This window comes from Pollachius pollachius, assembly GCF_949987615.1.
Source record: "Pollachius pollachius genome assembly, chromosome: 17".
Classification (NCBI taxonomy): Eukaryota; Metazoa; Chordata; class Actinopteri; order Gadiformes; family Gadidae; genus Pollachius; species Pollachius pollachius.
The window spans coordinates 10,446,828-10,465,279 of NC_136950.1; the positions used below are offsets into that span (position 1 = coordinate 10,446,828).

General features: G+C 46.0%; 1 protein-coding gene across 3 annotated transcripts in view; it reads right to left on the bottom strand.

The window, feature by feature from the left end:
* The window catches only part of slc12a7b (solute carrier family 12 member 7b), a 40,637-nt gene extending 22,865 nt beyond the window's left edge, over positions 1–17,772 (bottom strand). For all 3 annotated transcript variants that reach the window (XM_079754397.1, XM_079754396.1, XM_079754395.1), the window contains exons 1-3: positions 17,423–17,772; positions 2,650–2,744; positions 808–942 (exon numbers count right to left, since the gene is read on the bottom strand). In XM_079754397.1, the coding sequence (XP_079610523.1) occupies positions 808–942; positions 2,650–2,744; positions 17,423–17,558 (366 nt within the window). In that variant the 5' untranslated portion in view covers positions 17,559–17,772. The remainder of the gene's footprint in view (positions 1–807; positions 943–2,649; positions 2,745–17,422) is intronic.
* Positions 17,773–18,452: the final 680 nt, after the last annotated feature.

The window sequence follows — 18,452 nt, forward strand, 5'->3', positions numbered from 1 at the left end:
GTGTAACAGCGAATGGACGTTCAAGACTCAGAAGACGAGACTTGTACACCGTCTTGGCCACCTTGCATATTAAAACACAGAGCCACTGCCTCTGGTCCCAGATCAGTTCTGGACAGGGCTCATGGTGTCAGCTCCATTATCTTAAAGAGCGAGTGAACCCACTGTTTCACCTGGAAAAATGTGTTTTGGGTTGAGAGTTCTAGGAGGGGGCTTTGGTCGTCATGGTTACGACCCTTTGGGTTTGGGGGCAACTACTTTGAGTGGAAGTCTGATCTACTCTCAAAGGGAGATGCCCATATTCTTACATCACTTTAAGAACAGGCAGTTCGAGACTAGTTTTATCAACAAGAGAAGTAGAACAGCATCCTTGCATTCGTTTATTTTCTGTTTCCTGCGATGGGAAACTACACATTGTTTCACATTAAAATACATGAATCAAAGCTGAAAATTACTTTTTCAGAATTGTAAGACAGCGCTGTAATATCAAAAAAAATGAGTATAGAGCCGTGTGCTTTTCTATTGGGTATCATGTGGAGAAGGCTTTCTGGTCCAGTGCTGCAATACCCCAGTTAGCCACTAGGCTAACTGGTGCAAACCTTGAGACCATTCCTGGGGGCTTGTCTAACGCCTCCCAACATAGCAAGCTATAGTAGCTTTTAACTTTCTGTACTGGCCAAGAAAAGTACCTTATCGGTGAAAACGAAAGTAACAACCATTTAAGGCAATACACCTAATCTAAAAAAAAACACTTCCTTTAGTGGTAACTAAACCACGCAGAGATTGGCAGGATAAGATGGATGAAGGTACCTTGACGGCTTTCTTTTTGGGCCCAGCCTCCTCTTCGTCAGCCTCCTCATGCTCCTGAGCCCCCTGGGTGAGGTTGGTGTAGTTGGCCAGCTTGTTGAGGAGGGAGGACACCATGGGGTTGCTGTCCATCTCCTCCTGCATCACCAGGACCCCAACACAAACGCTGATCACACATCATGTAGGAGCCTAAATGCCTCTCTCTTATTTTTTGGTTAATATTTTATGATTATGTTTGGAATTTCATGAGTGGATAATATAATAGATGAGGGTGGTCATTCGGAATACATAGAATTTTATTTATTTTGTGGTTATAGGACGAGGTATTTGTCGAGGGGAAATGCGTAGCGGCAAGCTGGAGCTTCGCTAATTAGACTCAATAGATCCTAAACAACAAGTTGATGGGCATCCAATGGTTTATACAGCAGTCTGCTTGGCTGCACTGGCCTCTGAAAGCATTCAGAGCCCGTCGCCCCTTCGCACACCCCAACACACCCCAATGATCGCTGTGTGTAGATCAACGGGTAAAAAAGGTAAATTATTCTATTTGACATTTGATGTGCAACACAGAAAAATGTGCAGAAACTTAAATAACACTTTCCTGAATCGATGACCTTGAGCCCCTGTTCACATCGCTCAGGGACATTTGCAGAAACAATTGACAAAATTGAAATTTCATTCAAATATTAAAAAAAGGGTTCACTATTTAAATGCTGAAATTACCATTCGATAAGGGAATCTTACAAAGAATAAATAATCGATTATAAATGTTTTTGGCCAACACAGAACAACCATTTCATTTTTCCAACAAATGCAAACACAAAAAAAAGACATTGTTTTGTGCAGAATACGCAAGGCTCGTATGAAATACCACTCCACAACGAGTAACCTGAGGCCCAGTGGCGAGCCTTGCACCCGGACACTGAGCGGACAGTCAGAGGAGCCGTGGCCAGAGCAGGCACGAAGAACCGCTCTAATGCGTCATCGCGAGGATTACCACAACCCGGCAAACGGCGATTACAGATACGTTGACCGGTTTTATCTGCCAAGATATACGGCCGATTAACATCTCACACGGGTCAATTTAATCAGCGAGCTTGAGCCGAGGTTCACGCCCCAAGCCGCCCCGACCATCAGACTGCAAAACTCTGTTAAAGACAGAGGTATGTCGTCTTTAACTAGCCAAGGGATGAGTACTGAAAGACAGTACTCTAAACGACCGGAGCTCAGAGAGGCCACGCTGTCGAGAACATTGCCACGTTCACAGAATAATAACTCAAAAATGGTTTACAGCAGTACAGCGTCAGTCTTGAATTGTGGGTAGTAAACACTACCAGGTTTAAGGGACCGGGGAAGATACATTAATGTACGTTGAGTTTGTTTCAAAGTTTAGTTAGATTATTATCGCAGTTCAGGGCACTAGATGACAAATGTTTGGTGATAAAAACACAACTGGCAATGCATCAATCCAAATGAAGGTTGATCTGTGTCTTAACTTCCGTATTTACTTGGCTTAGATTAAACTTTATTAATCATCTGTAGGAAATATTTATTCTTGAAAGCCATCACTTGTTGGTATCCCAAATGTTTATAAGCAACGTAGTGTTACGATGACATGTTACAAAACATCAGTGATGTTGTTTGAGGGTCTAGAATGTTCCTTAGTGGACTAAACAAACCTAACCACCATAATGTACCGAAAGCGTGGTCGCATTATTCTAAGTAAAGTTTACTACTATTCGCGGATTACAAATGTAGTAATAGTAAAAGCACACATATTGGAATATCGGACTACAGATGGACATGTGCGGTCCTCATGTGGATGCCTGGACACCACAGCGTTACCTCAAAGAGGGCCATGTTCTTGCCATCATAGCTGATGGCCTTATCGTTGTCCGTATTGTTGATGAAAGGACTGCTTTCCTTTCGTAGGCCATCTCCTGTGGAAATAGAGCAACAAAGAACTTCATGAGTGGATGTCATTTCTCAGAATATGGAAGGAGGCGCTGACCCTGAACCCAAAATACCAGGAATTAATAATTCATCATGTGTTTCGATTCAATTACAGAGTCTTTTTCACCTCTTTCAGTCTAAACCTTATTTTTGGTTTCTGAATCCGTCAGATACGTGATCAACAGTGTCGCTTTCTGCAGGTCTACAACATTAAGCAGAGGTACTCTATTAGTTCTACCCAAGAACAACATAGCTAGGGCCAAAGCTAGAAACGACACAGCCAAGGCTACTGTAATGTATTGAGTACTGGGGCTCCTCTTGGCTCTCCACCACCTCTCTAGCGGGGGGGGGGACTCTTTCAGGAATGCAAGATATCCCATTGATGTCATTCACAACTTGCACCGCCATCTCGGGCCCTCCGAGAGCTGGCGACAGGCAGGGAGAACAATTTGGAGCCCAGCTGTAAACCGCGGTTCTGGCCTTGGCATTCGAGGCCATGGGTTAAGCAAACGTTTTGGCTGAGCGCACCGCGCAGAATGTGGCAACCGAGCTAGCACGCGTGGCTCTGGCAGGTCGAGTGCATACACATAGACACACACACACACGTGCTTCCTACTGCGCTCCCTGCGATGTGTGTAGCTGTGCTGTGAATGGATTGCTCTGTGTAGTTAAAAAAGACAATCGACTGATCCTAATAGAAGACTTAATTATTGAAGCACTTTCCTTTTACACAATCAAAAAGAAAGTCCAACACTTTTTGCTTTTAATCAAAAAGCTAAAAATAAAAAGCAGGGGGTTGAGAGAAACGCCTAGAGTTGTTTACATGCGTTAATGCTTCCTGCTTTGAAGTTTTTAGTATAAACACATTATACATCACAGTCACATTGATTCAGGAACTCTGAGAAAGAAGGAGGGATCAGAAATCCTTTATACTGTGTCCAAGATGACCATCGGGTGATCTCTTAGTTGGGCATGCACCAACAGGAGGGAAACAACACACACACACACACACACACACACACACACACACACACACACACACACACACACACACACACACCCCTCAGCTAGTCGAAAAGGAGTGACTATGCATTTCAAAGATGACATAATGAACGGTCTAAACAAGAATCCATAAAAAACAACGAAACATATAACTGCATAAATTCAGCCCATACTAGCCCGAAGCAGAAGCTAGAGAAGAGATCCTTAAAATCATTGTAACAACAACAACAACAATAAACAGTAGCTGCATATGCAAGGGAGTACAAGCAGCCCAGTAAGGCTCTAAAGGGCCAGACGCCAGCGACCGGCAGCCGGCCTTGGTTCCTTCTCCTGGCCTAGATGCTGGCGTACCTCAGTGAGATCCATGGCTTGGACCAGGGCCGGCAGGCAGGGAGGGATTTCAGGGGTAAGTTTCACTGCTGATCCAGATGCAGAGTAGAGAGTAAGAGGCTTTCGGTGGGGCTAAACCCTCCAATAATCACAGGGAAAGTCAATATGTCCTTGTGCGCCTTGTGCCGTTTAAGTCACTTCAGGAGTGGATGATTTTATAGGCGTTGGGATTTGGTGGGTGTGTTGTGCGCTTGTTTAAGTGATAAGAGGGGATAACAGGGCCAGAGTGTGATAGCGGTCTAGTAATGCTATATAAGTGTTCAGAGTCCCGCTTTCGCTCCCTCTTCCTCTCTTGAGCCGGGCAGGATGTTGCTACTTGCCATGGGTAATCATTGTTTCCAGCAATGCTGGATCAATCTAAACGTGGTCAAATCCTGTTTGAGGGCTAGCCACTGGCTAAATCTGGCTCTCCGGTTCCTAATTCTGTCGTGCTGCGTTTGACTGTTTATCTGCAGCCTTGGCTGTGAGGCTGAGCAATAACAAATGACAATGCAGAATTGTCTGAATGTATAAATAGTGTGCTCGTTAGGGCTGCGAATGGTCGATACTGTATCATCATTCTTACCGAGCGGTAAAAAACAATTTTGCCATAATTCATTTGGAAGGTGACAGCTTCATGTCTTTGGGAGTTCTCGGGACAAAAAATAATTGATAATAATAACTGACTTAATCAGTCTAATTGCTTTTTCTTCCCGCAAATGGGTTGCTGATTTTATGATGAATAGAAGCTTAGTGCGGATTGACTAAAGAATATTAAACAAAGATAAGCCCTTAAATTATCCTAATACAAATCTGAAATCTTACCTAAAACGATGTGAAAGTTAAGAATTCCTTAAATACATTAAATTGATTACTCTACTCAACATATTATTACTACAGTCATCGTGACAAGTAGGGGTTAGTTAACATTTTCCAAAAATGTAAAGCGTTGGGAATGGGATGGAGAAGTACACACTGTGTACACGTGTACGTGTGTGTGTGTAAGCACGTGTCTTTATTGCTCCATAGCCGCACACATTACATGGAGTACTTTGCTGGGAATTAAATGTTATATATGAAAAGACTATTACGTGGGACATGTTTCCTGGATCCATGATTTCCCCTGACAACCAAAGACACACACACACACACACACACACACACACACACACACACACACACACACACACACACCCTGTTGAAGTGTCAACATAAGCATGTCTCGACATGTTTTACATTAAATGAAGACATACTTCATATTATCGTTTAAGAAGTAGGCTAGCCCTCGACTGTTTGACCAGATGTCTTGTTCGGACTGGCAGACGTGACAGGAAGTAACGGCCATATAACCAAAGTGGAAACAAGTACAGACCCACTGATAATCAACCCCCAACACCGTCTGCTTTGGCGGACCCAGAAGACTAAGCACCACTGGCTCCATCCAGCAGCGATCTGTACATATTAACACGCAGCCCAGGGCCGTGCAGCATCAAGTACCACATGAGAGGCTGGTACATGAGTGACCCTGGGGCCCGAACACTGAGTCGCAGCTCTTCTGTTGATGCTGCGTACTCGATGAATAAATCTGCCAGGTACTCAACATGAATGCTGTGTGTCTGGCACTGACATCATCCAGTGTTACAATGTAAACCACAATGTTGCCTGTATTAGGTTATTAGGCAGAAGTGGTCATCAAGACACCGTGAAACTAAAACGGAACTTTACCCTTTACCAGACACTTTATTAACCTTGTCAACAAAGCCCACCAAACATTTTGGCAGACCGATGACACGACTATACACAGAGACAGAGAGAGAGAGTGTGAGAGTGTGTTTTGTGCGTATCGTGCAGTTGGAGGATCAGATTCTCCCTTGAGCTAGAGCACATCCGATGACCCCTGAAAGTGACATTGCTGGAGTACATAAGGTAAAGGTGTAAACCCCTGCACTGAAACACGAGCGCTTCCCCTGAATCATCACTCACCTACCCAGGAAGTACAGACGGTAGAACCCTTTTTTATCTAACGTTTTACTGAAAATAAACTGACTAGGTTTGCTATGCGTTGGATCTTTACCCTCCTTACTTTCTCCTCATTTTTTATTTTTACTGAAATGGCTTCACTTTACTGGCCACAACATCAGCAATTTTAATCATGGTAGTTCATCATTCAGACAGAGACACAGAGACTCACAGGCACACGCCAATGAAAGCCACACCTGGACCATCCTGCTTATTGGCAGCGATTCCTATATCAAATGACAAACATGCAGGCTTTAAAAAGCACATTGACTTGGTTATGTGCGTTCTTATTGGTGAATGGAAGCCCTTTGGACTTCTTTAAAGATTTGACAGCAATTGTGCACAAATGGCACAAAACTTGCATAAACCTTACATTAACTGTTTACTCTATACTTTATCAATGCTTAGAAGATAAGGAGGAAGAATCGACAAAAGTTGGTAAAATAAACAGCGATGACACACACACACACACACACACACACACACACACACACACACACACACACACACACACACACACACACACACACACACACACACACACACACACACACACACACACACACACACACACAGATGTCAGGCCGAGCGATGAGCAAATGAGGTGGGGGTAACACGTTGAGAGCAAGGGAGGCGGGCAGGGCGGGGGAGGAGGGGGAGGGCATCTGGCTCCCAGGACCTCCCCCACCGACTCCCCCCCTGCACAGGGGCTACAGTGTGGGGGGGGGGGGGGTGTATACACAGTAGTGCTTCACCACCTCATTAACAGCAGCCTTGTTTTGGTTCTTCTCAACAAATGACTCCCATTACTGGGAGCTGACAGAAGTTCACTGGTCCCCAGCCACAGGTGCTCTTATGCAAGCATTTCACACACACACCACCACCGTTTTCTCTTCTTATTCTGACGCCACCTTGACATGCCAATACCTCAGGACTTGAGCCTTTTCCTAACAGCGACAGTAACAACACCACTCAACAACACTCTTTGTGTTCCATGCGTTCGCAATTTCAGTTCATCATATCCCGTACTAATTCACCCCGTAGTGCCGCGTGTCATTAGTAACTTGTGTGTGTGTTTGTGCATGTGCATGCATGCTTGTGCATGTGTGTGTGTGTGTGTGTGTGTGTGTGTGTGTGTGTGTGTGTGTGTGTGTGTGTATGTGCGTTTGTGACCCTGCGCCTCTGTGGTAATAAATGGCCACGCGTCCTATTTATAAAGTCCAAAGCTCCGGGCCGTGACATCACGGCTAAGCTGACTTAGACGCCCACGCTCCGTCCTACCAGAGAGGATGTGCCTGCCGACGTCAGCCAAAAGTCAGACCCAGCGATCCTATGCATTTTCCCCCCCAATATCCTCTGCACTAAGTCATGTAAACAACAACTAATAGGACAATAAAAACATGCACAAAAGCCATTAAGAGAAATACAAAAAAATACATAGAATATGAGAGAGGGGAGTGTCCTGCAAGTGCAGCATGGCAGAAGAAGCAGAGTTCAGGAGCCATGGTCATAGGCCATTCATCATGTTGCTCCAGCAAACACATTTATTTAACTCACATAACAGCCAAAACCAACAGTCCCTTGTAAATGCACAATAAATGGGCACAGTAGATTTGTCTCGTCTTTGGAAGAGCATGCGGATGCATACGCCGTGAGCTTTAATCCCGGTGAGCCGTACAGTGGGTCAGCACAAAACACCACAACGGTACAGAACAGTAAAGTAAAAGATAAACTGGGAAAAGGGAGAGCCTAGAACCGCAGTAAATTTAAAGTACACCTCAATCCAAGAGCGTTATATTTAGCAAGTGAGGAGTAGTTGGCTAAAAGTGAACTTACCCCTCAGTCGAGAGCTCTCCCCCTGCTCCATGCTGTGGAGCGGGGTGAGGGGGGGCGTAGCAGAGAGCAGGTGGCGGGGGGGGGAGGAGGGGGGGTCCCAGTAGTAGTTCCCAACAAGCCCAGGTAGCCCAGCGTGGAATGGGTTGGCTGAGTGAGTGAGAGGGCAGAGGTATGGCTAGCTAGGTGCGGAGAGCAGGGACACAGCGAGGGATCTGGGTGGATGTGATGGATCAGCTACAGCTCTGCTGGCTTATGCGTGTGTGTGTGCGAGAGTGCATGTGTGCGTGCATGTGTTCGACAGTGGCCAGTGAGGGACAGTGTCATCAGCCACGCATCACATCTTCACACACCCCTCCCTTCTCAGCTTCTGATCCTTGATGAGCACGCGGTGTGTGAGCTAACACGCGCGCGCGCGCACACACACACACACACACACACACACACACACACACACACGCACACACACACACAAAAGGGGAGGAGTAAAGAATGAGAGGGAAGCAGAGAGCTAACCAAAGGGCAGTTGTAGACAGAGAGAGAGCGAGGGAGAGAGAGAGAGGGAGAGATAAATGTGATGCACGGGATGCACAGCCAACTGGACTGAATGAGAGGGATCAGAAAGTTGGAAAAACAAGAAGGAGATTATACCAGAATATTCTTTGTTATGCAATCGACAATCTTGTCCCGGCGGGAGCTCTGCACGCCTACACGGGATGCGTTAGGGTCCGTCCCATTGGGTCCGTTGGGTTGGCAAGCAATCGATAATAACGTATGATGTTCAGGAGACCCCGCGAGCTGCTGCCGCATGAGCGGTCCAGCCAGCCGTCCCCTGGTGACAGCGCCCCACTGTCTCCGTGCAGTCCAATGACAGAGAGGCCATAGCTGGGCGGCAGGTCCTTATAGGAACCGCACTGAGCGGTGACACCAAAGTACTGATATTTCTGCCCAAAGTCAAGCAGTCTATTATCAGAGGCCAGGGTAAAAGTAGCTTGTGGTTTCAAGGCTGGGCCAAGGCTAAATATCCCACATAAGCAGACTTGGGACAGAAATACAGTGACACCTCGACCACAGCCTCGACTTCCTAGTAGATAGCCCGTTGCCCTATCCTTTGGCCCTGCTTGCCGTTCTCTTAATGAACCGACAGCTTCCGGTGACCCGCCCCAATGGCGGCTGCCTATTATAATCTAGCTGGCCGAGAGCTTGGGAAGTGGGCGGTAATCAGGTAAGCAGATAAGGCTAATCCAGACCTTTTTATAAAGCGGGGAAGCAGCGTCTCTGCAGCACCACCCAGCAGCAGTGGATGGCGCAGTGGATCTCTGCACACACCGGCCCTGGCCTGGTCCCAGGGCTCCACCGGGCCCCAGAATGAAGAGACACAAGTACCCCTTGACCGGGGCCAGAGTGGTTCTTTACCATCTGAATTGGAGGAAACGTCTCTGTGTATGCCAAGAGTAGAAAAACATCCCTAATGAACACAACACGTGCCGAGTCGAGAATACGGGAAACGACAAAGAGACGTAGCGTGGAACAGCCTCTGCACTCCGCTGCGCAGAGTGCAGAGGCTGGCCTAAGATGAACCGCGGGGCCAACAGGGTCATGCTTAACGTGGCAGATGTGTCAAAGCGGGTCTTAAAGAGGGGGGGGGGGGGGGTGTATCACATCACTCAGTATGAAGGATTTAGTGGTTATCAAGCTTCACTTGGTTTGATGTCAGATGGCTGCTGCTGGAGTGGCGCCGCTGTGTGTGCTGGCTGTACTTAGCGCGGCTCTAAGCTGTAAGCCCCTCAGGTATACATCACTACCTGTTACGTAACCCAGCGCCCAGACTGAGTGGCGGTAGGCAGGGGCGGGGGGGAGGTGAGCTCAATGCAAATGAGCACTGTGGGTTTTCATCCTAATCTGTCATTTTTATTTGTGGTTGAAAAAACAACCACTTCTATCAACTACTACTACTATGTTAAATTTGATTTCCTGCCGTGTGTCCACAACTTGAAACAAGAAACATCATCTCTCTATCGTGTTCCTTATTTGGCATTTAATTGCCATCTGAATGTGAGACGGTAAAGGTATATATACGGTCAGGTCCATAAATATTGGGACATGGACACAATTCTAATCTTTTTGGCTCTATACACCAACACAATGGATTTGAAATGAAACAAACAAGATGTGCTTTAACTGCAGAACTTCAGCTTTAATTTGAGGGTATTTACATCCAAATCAGGTGAACGGTGTAGTAATTAGAACAGTTTGTATATGTGCCTTCGTTTCATTTCAAATCCATTGTGGTGGTGTATAGAGCCCAAAACATTAGAATTGTGTCGATGTCCCAATACTTATTGACCTGACTGTATATAAAAAAAAGACAATCAGTCATCTTACAAAACAAGATAAACAAAAGGTGTAACACACACACACACACACACACACACACACACACACACACACACACACACACACACACACACACGTTGGCAGATCACTTTTGTGGTTCAGTTACTAATGCGGACTTACAGTTAAGTCTGCACAGCTGTATACAAACAAACTCAGCGCCACTCCCTGGAGAGAAAACCGGCTTGCGGTCTCATGTGGGGGGGCGGGGGGGGGGGGGGGGGGTACTGGGGCCATTACATCAATCCTACTGCCCAACTATCAAGTCCTTCTCTGCTTCAAGGGGATGTGCATCACCTCTCCAGGCCATCCTCTTAAGGACGGATGGATTAGAAAACCACAACAGTGGGCACTCTGGCTTTTAGTCTTGTTTCGTCCATGTGGTTGTCTAGCCCCCATAATTTAAACCAATATTGTCATTTTCCATTGTAAAGTCATTCCGTAAAATCTGTTTAAACTATGAATTCGGAGGGGTCAATAGAAAAATGACCCAACAGCTTAAACTGTTGATTGGTATACTGTTGCCTTCCTCAACAATGTACTCTTCCTCCACAGCCAAACATAAGGACATGGGCGCAATACCACCCTTCACCAGGTAGTGTCACCGTTTCTGCATGTTCAAACACAATATTCAAAGTGAAGCACACATGGACAGATCCACTACAGGTTGGTCTTGCTCAGAAGCAGGTTAGGATCATTGTGGGCATGGGTGAGTTTAACCCTGACTATCTGAAATCAGTAGAACCGGTACCATGTGTAGACAGGATGCAACTATCTGCTGTTGTTATATCCTTGCTACCACAAAGATATTTCAAATTGATTTTCATATTTTGTGTGCTATGAGTTAAGTGCACTTTAATAGTCAAATTAAACAGCGTATGATAGCCCACAGTTAGTAATGATAGCCCACACGCTGTGTGTGTGAGGATATTTTGGAACACAAATATGTGTCGATCCTTCATCATTAGCAGGAGGAGAACACGCAGTAATGGAGAACAGCGGTCACTGCCTACTTAAGCTAACTAAAAAGCTATAAAAGCTTTGTTTTAGTGCTGCATTAGCCATTAGTTGTGATCGCAGTTCCATCATCATCAGTTGGAAAACATAGCGAAAGTTGCATTTCTATTAGTCACATTTTAAATAATTGATACCACAATGTCTAAATTCATACCAGGAGGAAAGAGTCGGGGGGGGGGGGGGGGTGGGTTGGTGTGGGGAGAGCGTGGCAACAGCCTTATCAGAAGCCCCATATTGACGTATGGCAAACAGGGACGTGAGGGGCACATAACAGGAAACAGGAACTTCTCAAAAAAGAGGAGGCCACTACTCAAAGGGATCGGTTCCCTGACTCGATCAACCTGTTCAGCCTCGTCAGAATAAATGTATGCAAGGTCACATGAAGAGGAATAGACGCTTATGCCCTGTGGATAAAGAACTGGTTTTGTTGTACAGATTGAGAATGAGGATGGAAGGTTCTGTGATCAATGTAGAAGTATTACATTTGCGTACTTTCCATCACATCGTTACTCCGCGTATGATTCTACTACATTTCAGAGGCAAACATAAATACAAGACTTGCAGAACTGCATCATCTATTGCATCACCATGATAACGTCTTTCCCGGATTCAAGGAAATAGTTGTACAAGCCCCCTCTGTCGCATTCGTCGTTAAAATCCATACTCAACGTTACTATTGGCCTGTTGGTGATCATGATGGCCGTCCCGCGGGACTTCCCCTTTCTATGGGAGAATGCAGTCAGCAGACGTCTGTTTTCGGGGGATGCCCTATGAGCTACTGCTGCTTAAGAATACACACACGTCGTAAACCAAACAACCACAGCCGGGCCTCCCGACCTCCACTGCGAGAGAGCCCCATGCACCTCACTCAAAAAACCTAACCCCCCACTTCCTGTGTGCACTTCAGAGAGACACGGCGGCGCCAACTACATGCACAACCTCTCCTCATGGAGTTAATCCCATCTAGGAGAATTCACATTGTAGTACATGATCACATGGGGTATTGCAATTTATCGATATGGTATCTTAAACAGTATTAACCTCTTATTGTGAATATTAAAGTAATTTCCTTCTGGGTTTCCATTCCCGGAGCAGCCTAAACTTTTCCGGAAACACGCTTCCATAGAATGAGAGATGGCCTCCTTTCAATTATCACAAAGCTGTGATGAAATTGTAACGGCAGGATTAACGCTATTCATCCAAAGAGAAATCACACAGGCATTAGTGTGGGAGGCACAGCCCTACCTGATCTATTCGTGTTTATAAAGTAACCAACACGTCATTATGAGTAGGTAGGGCTACTTGGTATAATTTAACATAATTGAAAGACTGAAATAGCTGCTAAATACATGAATAATTATAACTCTTCTAAAAACTAACCCATTAACCCCTCCCCCCTGTTTAACCCCTTATTTCTATGGCCGTAACTGTCTAGTGAAGCGTTGATTTGAAGCGTTCTCGGACTGAGGGGTTAACTCGGAGTAACCAGAAGAGATGCTTTCAGGGTGCTGCATCTGGCTCAACTACAATACAGGGTGTGTGAGGTCTCTGTACGTCTTAGACAACACTGTACTACAAAATGACTGGTTGCTCTTTGTGACAGAAGAAAATAAGACTGAAGGAGGGAATGTAGAGGGGATGGACACAGAGCTTTAATTTAACCAGAATCAGACGCACCAAGGTAGAAAACAGGAAACACATGGCACACGCAGAGACAAGATGGACCCACAGGAAGCAAAGTCCACCAGGTTTCAGAGTGGCTAATGCAGCCTTGACAGTTATTAATAAAGGCCTGATCCTTCAACCGCAAGACAATAAGTACCAGAGAACCCCTTCTAAATAAGCGCTGCAAATTCAGGAACACAGGCAAGTAGTTTATAAAACTCCCTCCGTCGAGGGTAAGCTACAGGCAGGGTCTTCATTAGCTCAGGAGAGGGGCACAGGCAGGGAGGGAACACAGTGGGTTAGAGTGAGGGGCAATCACTGCCATGGTCCTCCGGGGCTCCTCTGGGGATAACTACTGACGAAACCGGCTGCGTTATAGTCATCTCCAGAGAATAGCCATGAACGGGGTTAGCTCTCTCGTGTGAAACTAGGTCCTTGCCGTTTACATAGCAAACTGGATAAGAATGAGTTATATTCATAATAAAACACAATGTGGAGCAGCATTCAGATTGGATCTTGGATCCAGCAAGTTTCCAAATGTAAACATGGTGGGACAAAGAAAATATCAAAGCAGCTGTTTGGACCGTTATGCCTTGATGATGCAATCCCAAATGTCTGTTCTGGATGAAGTTGGTAGTTAGATATTGATGCAGTGGAAGAAAAAAAAAAAAAAATGGCGAAGGGAAGCGAATTGAAATCCGATCCATACAGTGCTTCATTTTGCATAGCGTTTTGTGTCCTACCAGTAACTAGCATAGGAGTATGCAGTGGTGAGAAGGAGGGGAGTGGTTGTGTGTTTACTTTGGATTGACACCAAAACGAAAACAAAAAAAAGCACTAACCTGGAACTTCCTTCCTTCATGTTCAACAGCACAGTGAAAGTGTGTATGGCTATTGAAACGCGACAAGGGGTTTGGGAGGGCAAAAAGTCTGAGGAGGGTTGAACAAAGGACCACGTCTCACGAGAGCGTATTGTATAATCTCAACATCTGTTCTGGTCCCGTTCTCAGGGAGCCGTACATAGACAGAGCGCTGTCTGGATCAGGGTCTTTGGACGGGTCTTCCTCCCAATGTGCGCATGGGGGATATTGATATGATGATCTGTGGGTCCATCAGCGGGGATAGTCAGTACTGTGACCCTAATTTGTGAATCTTTTTGGAGGAATAGCATTTTTTTTCATTTTCAATTGAACATGACCACTGTTCCTCATCTGATAATAAAGGGGTTTGGTTTGATTTAGACTGGACAACATAGGTTAAATGCAATATTTCACTTTGCTATTCATTTTTGAAAAAAAATAACACTTTTGCAAATCAAAAGACCTCAATAGCAGGAACTGATACCAAGCAGAGTTCCTTATTTAACAAGAAAACTGGACATCATGTTGTTGCCGACTACAATTGGTTGAGAAAATTCAATCTGAAGACCTTTGGTTTACCAGAGCATTGTCATCACAGCTCAAAGACTGCTCTCTCGTATTCTCTCCCCTTCTGCTTTGTCCCCAAACCTGCAAGATCGCACATTTTCAAATTCCAAGGGAAGAAAAAAACTTAACACAAGAACCAATATATCTAGGACAGTCAATTGTCATTCTTCTTCTTCTTTAAAGAAGATTGAAAGAAAGGAAATCGATCCTGCAGAAGCCAGAGTGCTGTATAGTGCTGTCTGCTGAGGCCCTCATCTTCAGTATTGCCTGGGAATTCCTCAGGCCCCACTGGTGAGAGAGCGACCCGCCAGAGAGAGCCAGAGCATCAAGAGAGGGGGTGGGGTCTCACTCCCCCCACCATACAGCCAACGGGAAGCAAGCCAGCCGGGAAAGATCAATAACACATTGACAGATTGCACGAATAAACAATGCAGTTCCACACGGGAGCCCTTTTGGTCTCTACAGTGCTGTAGGAAGTGGGCCTATGTGTACGCATGCACAATGACATAACACGCGCTGTGACGACAAAAACCCACTGCATTACAAATAAATCCTTGGTACAGCTTTGTGTCCAGCTTTTTTGGCATATGTTGATTGTACTACATTTGTAAAGCGCCATTGGATATTATACTCTTTAATGGGAGATTTATAAAAAAAAAAAAAGGGCAGCATTTAGAAATGCACGGCTAGAGTTAAACCCATACCAAAAATAATTTTGTTTACTTAGCCCTTAATCCCCGTTCCAGCCACAAAAGGGGAAAGTCTACAGCAGATTGCATGACAACAGCCCCTTGCCCCGGGCCACCAGACGAGGAGAAGCCAGCGGTTTTATAACATCCGTCTGCCTTTAATTCCGAGTCAAAAGGGTACCCCATCTTCTGCAACCCCCCTGTAGGCCTCCTGGAACCAACCGCTCTCAGAATTCACTGTATGCCGCTTTGGACAGAACCTTTCTCAAATAACCGAATGGCAAGTGGTTTGATTTAGTTCAAGTAGATGTTAGCACAAAAACTGAAAATATGTATCCTGAAGGGGATCGCCAAGAGGTCAGCGGTATCTCCGTACTTATTTCTGTCCTTTGCGTGGCGTACGTAAAAAGAGGGCAGTTTACGGTTTGACTGTGTATGGAAAAGCTGCTCAGTTGATCCAGCAGTCTGTAAAACCCAGCGTGCGGCCGTAATTGCAGCTTTCCAGTAGAAATTAAATTCTGGGATCCGATTCACTCGCGGGCTTTTGAAGAAACAGAGACTGCTCCAGAGGAGGCTCGCAAAAAAAAAAAAACGAGGATGCAGTGCTGCTCGCTACCCAGGAGTTGGGAGCTAGTAAAGACTGTAATGTGTTGAGGTTTAATGAGAACGGTGTATAACGATGAGTCGTTGTACACCTCGTAACGTGTTATGGGAATAAAGACTCCCTACTGAAGGCAGGAACGCTGAATGCAGAGATTGTCCGCTGTACAACTTTGTAGGAGGACGTATTTATTAAGTTGAACGCAAGATGCAATAAATAGGTGATCATCATTGGTAGTCGGAACTCAGTATTGCTGCAGCAGTATTAAATAGTTCAGAAATATAGACAAATATAATTTAAACAAGGCTAGGTTTAGTTCGTAGTTAGGCTAACCTAATCTCAGATCGAGCTGTCCTATTCTGCTCTGCTTAAACTAAAAGGGGTGGAGTTATGCCTCATTTCCTGTTTTGTTACCAAGATGTCCCAACAACGATGGTGTCCTACTGAAAGGATGTTTAAGCTTGTCAACTTTTCAGTACATGATGTCCCCACAGTTCACTAGTGTAGAAGTGGAGTGGTCCCTTGTAAGTATAATGAAAGGTTTGAATGACATTACAAAACAATCCTTTTCATCTTGCTTTTTACTGTTTCTTTTTCAGATTCCAAAAGGAATCAAGCTGTAACGGCATAAACTGTCAACAGCAGCCCACAGCCTGCTGCCCATGCGAATGCAAGTGGAAAGTGTTTCAGTCAAGCCCAGTTGCCTCATACGCATGACACTATGGCCAATTAATACTTACAGGATGCCCCCACACCCTTGCACTTTCACAACCCCAAAAGGCTGTTCCTTCACACAAAGGCTTGACTTTGCCATTGGCTGTGGCTCAGGAAGAGTTGATTAGCGTTGTGTCATCTGGGTTATCTTAAAAAAGAGCTACGTCTGCCAAGGACTTCCTGAAACAGATCCCTGAAGTGGAGGGAGGGAGGGAGGAGGTGGCATTCTGCTGGGAATCTGACCACTCCTTTGCTAATGGGTAGGAAACAAAGATGCTCTTCTACGTTGGGGCTGGTGATGTTGCTGTATGTTGTGGGACCTTGGACACTCTAGGAAGGTGGTCCTAAAGTGGTGATCATAAATGGAAAGCTATAAGCAGGGAAATAGCATATTGAAAAGGGGTCTGTGTGTGTGAGTGAGTGAGTGAGTGAGTGAGTGAGTGAGTGAGTGAGTGAGTGAGTGAGTGAGTGAGTGAGTGAGTTCAAAGCCCTTCTTTGAAAAACCTGTTATACTTTTATAACCTACTTATCTTCTACTTTATTTCAATATTAGACGGATGATTAGACGGATTAAACAATTTCCGAAACGCCGCAGCCGCACATCCACGATACAAACAGTGCCCTGCTGTCATGAATAAAGATAGCAATTAAATAGGGCCATAAAGCCACAGGCTGACAACAAAATCAGGCTGGACATCTGGAACCTTCTACACCTACTTCCCCATCGCCTCTCTGAGCAGGAAAGTAGTGGGAGGGTTTAAAAAGTTTGACCATTTGACGACAGCAGTGGAAAAGCATAAAATTGTCCAGTGCAATTACCCAGCTCGGAACAATAGCCCTTCTATGAAAAACACAGCTCCCCACTGAGGCAGCCCGGTCAATGCCAGCCCCAGATCAATGCAGAGGGAGCGGGTAACATTCAACAGCTAGCCTACCTGGGGCGTACTCATCAGCCTCCCTCAGTACGTTGTTGTCGTCCACATCCTCCTCTTCCTCCTCCTCCACGCTCCCCACCTTCCTCGTCTTCCTCCTGCCGTCCCGTACGGGCACCACCGTGAAGTTGGTGGGCATTTTGGGTCACACCATGTGCTCCGCTAGCTCAGCTTCTCTCCCTCTCCCTCTTCCCCTGATGGCCCCCTCTCCCTCTCTCTCTCTCACTTTCTCTCTCTCTCCAGAAAGTATCTTTAAGCGGAGCCCTGTGGACACGTCCTCTCCTCCGCCGGTGTCTTCTCCTTCCTCTGCAGCCTGCGGGGGTGAGTCCTTTTGTTCTCTGACCTGCTGCTCAGCCCAAGCGGTGTATGGCGTGCTGCTGCCCTGGCCGAGGTCTCAGCTTTCGCCCCGATCACCGGGATACCGCTGTACACAACATGTGACCCCCACCCTCCCCTCTCCAAATAAGGAAGAGCCAGTCGGCCCCGCCCCAAAAGGGGAAAGAGAGAGAGTACGCCAGGGTAGAGAAAAAAAACAACAACGACTAATGTGTGACTTTATGAGTTCCGCCCTCTCTGCCTGAGGCTAGTTTGTCCGTCTAGGATCGAACTTGCACGGTCCAGCACGCGCAAAGACACACAAGCACATTCCTCTGTGATGAGGCAATCGGGCAGCTGCTTCAAAGGAGAAGGAAAGGAAGACACACACACACACACACACACACACACATTTCCTGCCAGGCGTCATTTGACCCGTGAGCATGCTCGAGCAACAGTGGGCAGGGCCAGACCCTTGGGGTACCCTCCGCCCTCAACCCACAACAACCTCCAGTCTAAACCAAAAACCTACAAGGCAAAAGGAGCATGTGTCTGTAGCAGGTCTGTTGAGCAACTCTGACAGTGTGGTGGCTCAGACCTGTGGTGGGGGGTTCCTTATCTCGTCAAACCAAACAGGGGTTTCGAAAGAGAGACAAGGCTCTGGAGAGCGGAACAGGCCTTCAGGCTACATACATACTGTGTGGCATTGTTTTGCCCT